Here is a 2,488-nt window from a genome sequence, read left to right on the forward strand (position 1 = left end):
GTGGTCACCCATGGACCGTGAGTGGGGCTCGCCCGTACCCATTAGATCTAACCTTTGTTCCTTGGTCCTCAAAAGGATTAATGGCACCTCAGTTACAGCCTATGCTCACATGATCTAAGAGTTCATTCCATAACTTAATCATACCTAAGTTTGACATGTATTTTCCCCCGAAAGTTGTAAAACGAAACGTTGAAAGAAAAGGGGGACATGATCTCACTGAGTTGTCTCGTTTTGCGTACGCAGGCCAACCCAGTCCCATTGTTGTAACTAGGACATTCTCGTCACTAGTCATGAAAATCATGCATGTTTTGTAGAACCGGTATGTTTTATAAATCATTCGTAAACCATTCAAGTTCGTTGAAATTCATTTGCAACATGGTTTATAAATATGTGTTTTCGTTCATCGAAATATTGTTTGCTTTTGCAAAAACTTGCATGTCTTTCCACCCCCGAAAACATTTATAAAAATGTAAAACAGTAAAAAGTGGGGGTTATGAACTCACCTGGACTTCCATGTGCAATGTTAGCCTAGCGTGATTCCGTGATGTCATTCCAAAAATGTGAACTCGCTAGCGTGCAACTAAGGCATTCCTAATCAAGGAATAATTATAAGTTTCTAAGAAAATAGCGTAGTTAAACTACGTGTCCGAGCTCTGCCGAGTCGTTAACTAAACGACTTTAAGGTAGTGTTAACTTGACTTAGAATAACCAATCTATGGTTATTTGATCCCGTTTATAATCGAGATAAAACTAAGTCTCGGAAATGACTTAGTTTTCGAGTGATTTAAAATATATATATATATATATATATATATATATATATTTATTTAAATATAAATATACTTACGGTGTCGTGTTATTTGTCGCGGATAGAAATACGTAGGTGGATAGCGGTGTGTGTCGTGTTCGGTTTAGACGTTTGTAATGAATACATTTTGTAAGAATATTCGAAGTCGCGACGCTTGAAATAAATAAATATATTTGTGTTATATATCTTCCGACCACTAGAGTTTTGAAACACGATTTCCGCATTTTGGGCGTTTGAAATAAATACAAACATTATATATTTGTTTGTAAAAACATTCGGAAATATCGATGTTTGAAATAACTATAAGCGTTATATTTATTTTAAGGAAGTATCGGTTTCGTAATCTTGAAATGTCGTAAAAATAAATATACATATAGTTATATTATACAATAATCGGATTCTCGTTAGACGTTATTTAAATATGACACGTATCGCGTATCGGGTTTTTAACGAAAAACGGACAGAGTTTCCTCTGTTTTTTAGGATAACCTCGACATCCAAAGTGTCGATATTTTAAATCAAACTCAATCAATAATTCAACGGAACCAACATATGTATAAAATTTCGCGTCAAAATATTAAAACATAAACTAGTATCTAATCGCATCGGTTCAAGCTCGGTCGCGTATCGAAATATGAAATTTATAACTATATAATTAGAAAATTCGGGTCGATTAAATTTTACCGAATCTTCATGTCGTTTCGCCGAACCGCGTTGACCAACTTTGACCCGGTGTTGACTGTTGACAGCGGCTGACCCGAACCGTTGACCGAACCGAAATAACCCGGAAATAATACCCGAATCCAAGTCGAACCAAAGCTCTCGAAACACCCAAATAAAACTTCAAATCTGATGTTGAACCGAACCGAGAACCCGAAACTTTGAACCGAAGATTGACTTGAGCGAAACTCCCGAACCAAAACAGAGCCTGAATCCGTAATTCTGACCCGAAATAAAACCCGAAACAAACTCAAAACTGCATACCATTCGAACAACCTAGCGTAACTGAACCTGTCCTGAACTGAAACTATTGACCTGCGCCGTTGACCCGAACCTGAGACCCGTACCGTCTGACCCGCTTAAACCAAAACTGAAATCACAACACCCGAATTATAACCCGAAACACTTACCGGACATCGTCATCTTCAAGATTCAGCTTGTCGAAGGAAGCAGGTCCGCCGCCGCTCACAGCGGCGCTGCCGTCGGCGCCCCGTCGTCCCTCACAACTCTCTCCTGTCTCACTCTTTCTCGATCTCTCTCTCTTTTTTTCTGTTCTCATCGCCTGGCACCACTCACCACAGTGCCACCTCCTGTGGTGGTGGTGGTGGTGGTGTTATCGTCGTTCTAGTCTGCCATCACCATTGTCACCGGTTTGTTTTAGAGAGAGGGGGGGGGTGTAAGAAGAAGAGAGGTCTGGATGAGGGTGGTTTGCAGGAGGAATGAGGCTGCCGGACATCACCTTCGCCACCACGCCAGTCGCCGGAACCGGAGATCGAGAGGGAGAATTAGGGGGTGTGGCTGTCGATGTGTGGCTGGGTTGTGAGATTGCTTAGAAATATAAGGTGGTTTGTGTGTATAATCAGAGGAGGGAATTATATGTAAACATGTTAGGTTTGTGAAATTATAAAGCATGGGAAAAGATTTGTTTTGCTCGATCTAGCCCAACTCATTGAATGTATA

At 40.4% G+C, this 2,488-nt stretch overlaps 1 protein-coding gene across 1 annotated transcript; it reads right to left on the reverse strand.

The window, feature by feature from the left end:
- Positions 1–499: 499 nt before the first annotated feature.
- LOC118486632 lies at positions 500–2,060 on the reverse strand. The gene is made up of 3 exons (XM_035983210.1): positions 1,939–2,060; positions 1,493–1,862; positions 500–591 (listed from the first exon to the last, which is right to left on the reverse strand). Exons 1-3 carry the CDS (start codon positions 1,949–1,951, stop codon positions 570–572), a joined length of 405 nt encoding a protein of 134 aa, XP_035839103.1. The 5' UTR covers positions 1,952–2,060; the 3' UTR covers positions 500–569.
- Between the last annotated feature and the right edge of the window lie 428 nt (positions 2,061–2,488).

The sequence above is a fragment of the Helianthus annuus genome, chromosome 14 (genome assembly GCF_002127325.2).
Source record: "Helianthus annuus cultivar XRQ/B chromosome 14, HanXRQr2.0-SUNRISE, whole genome shotgun sequence".
Classification (NCBI taxonomy): domain Eukaryota; kingdom Viridiplantae; phylum Streptophyta; class Magnoliopsida; order Asterales; family Asteraceae; genus Helianthus; species Helianthus annuus.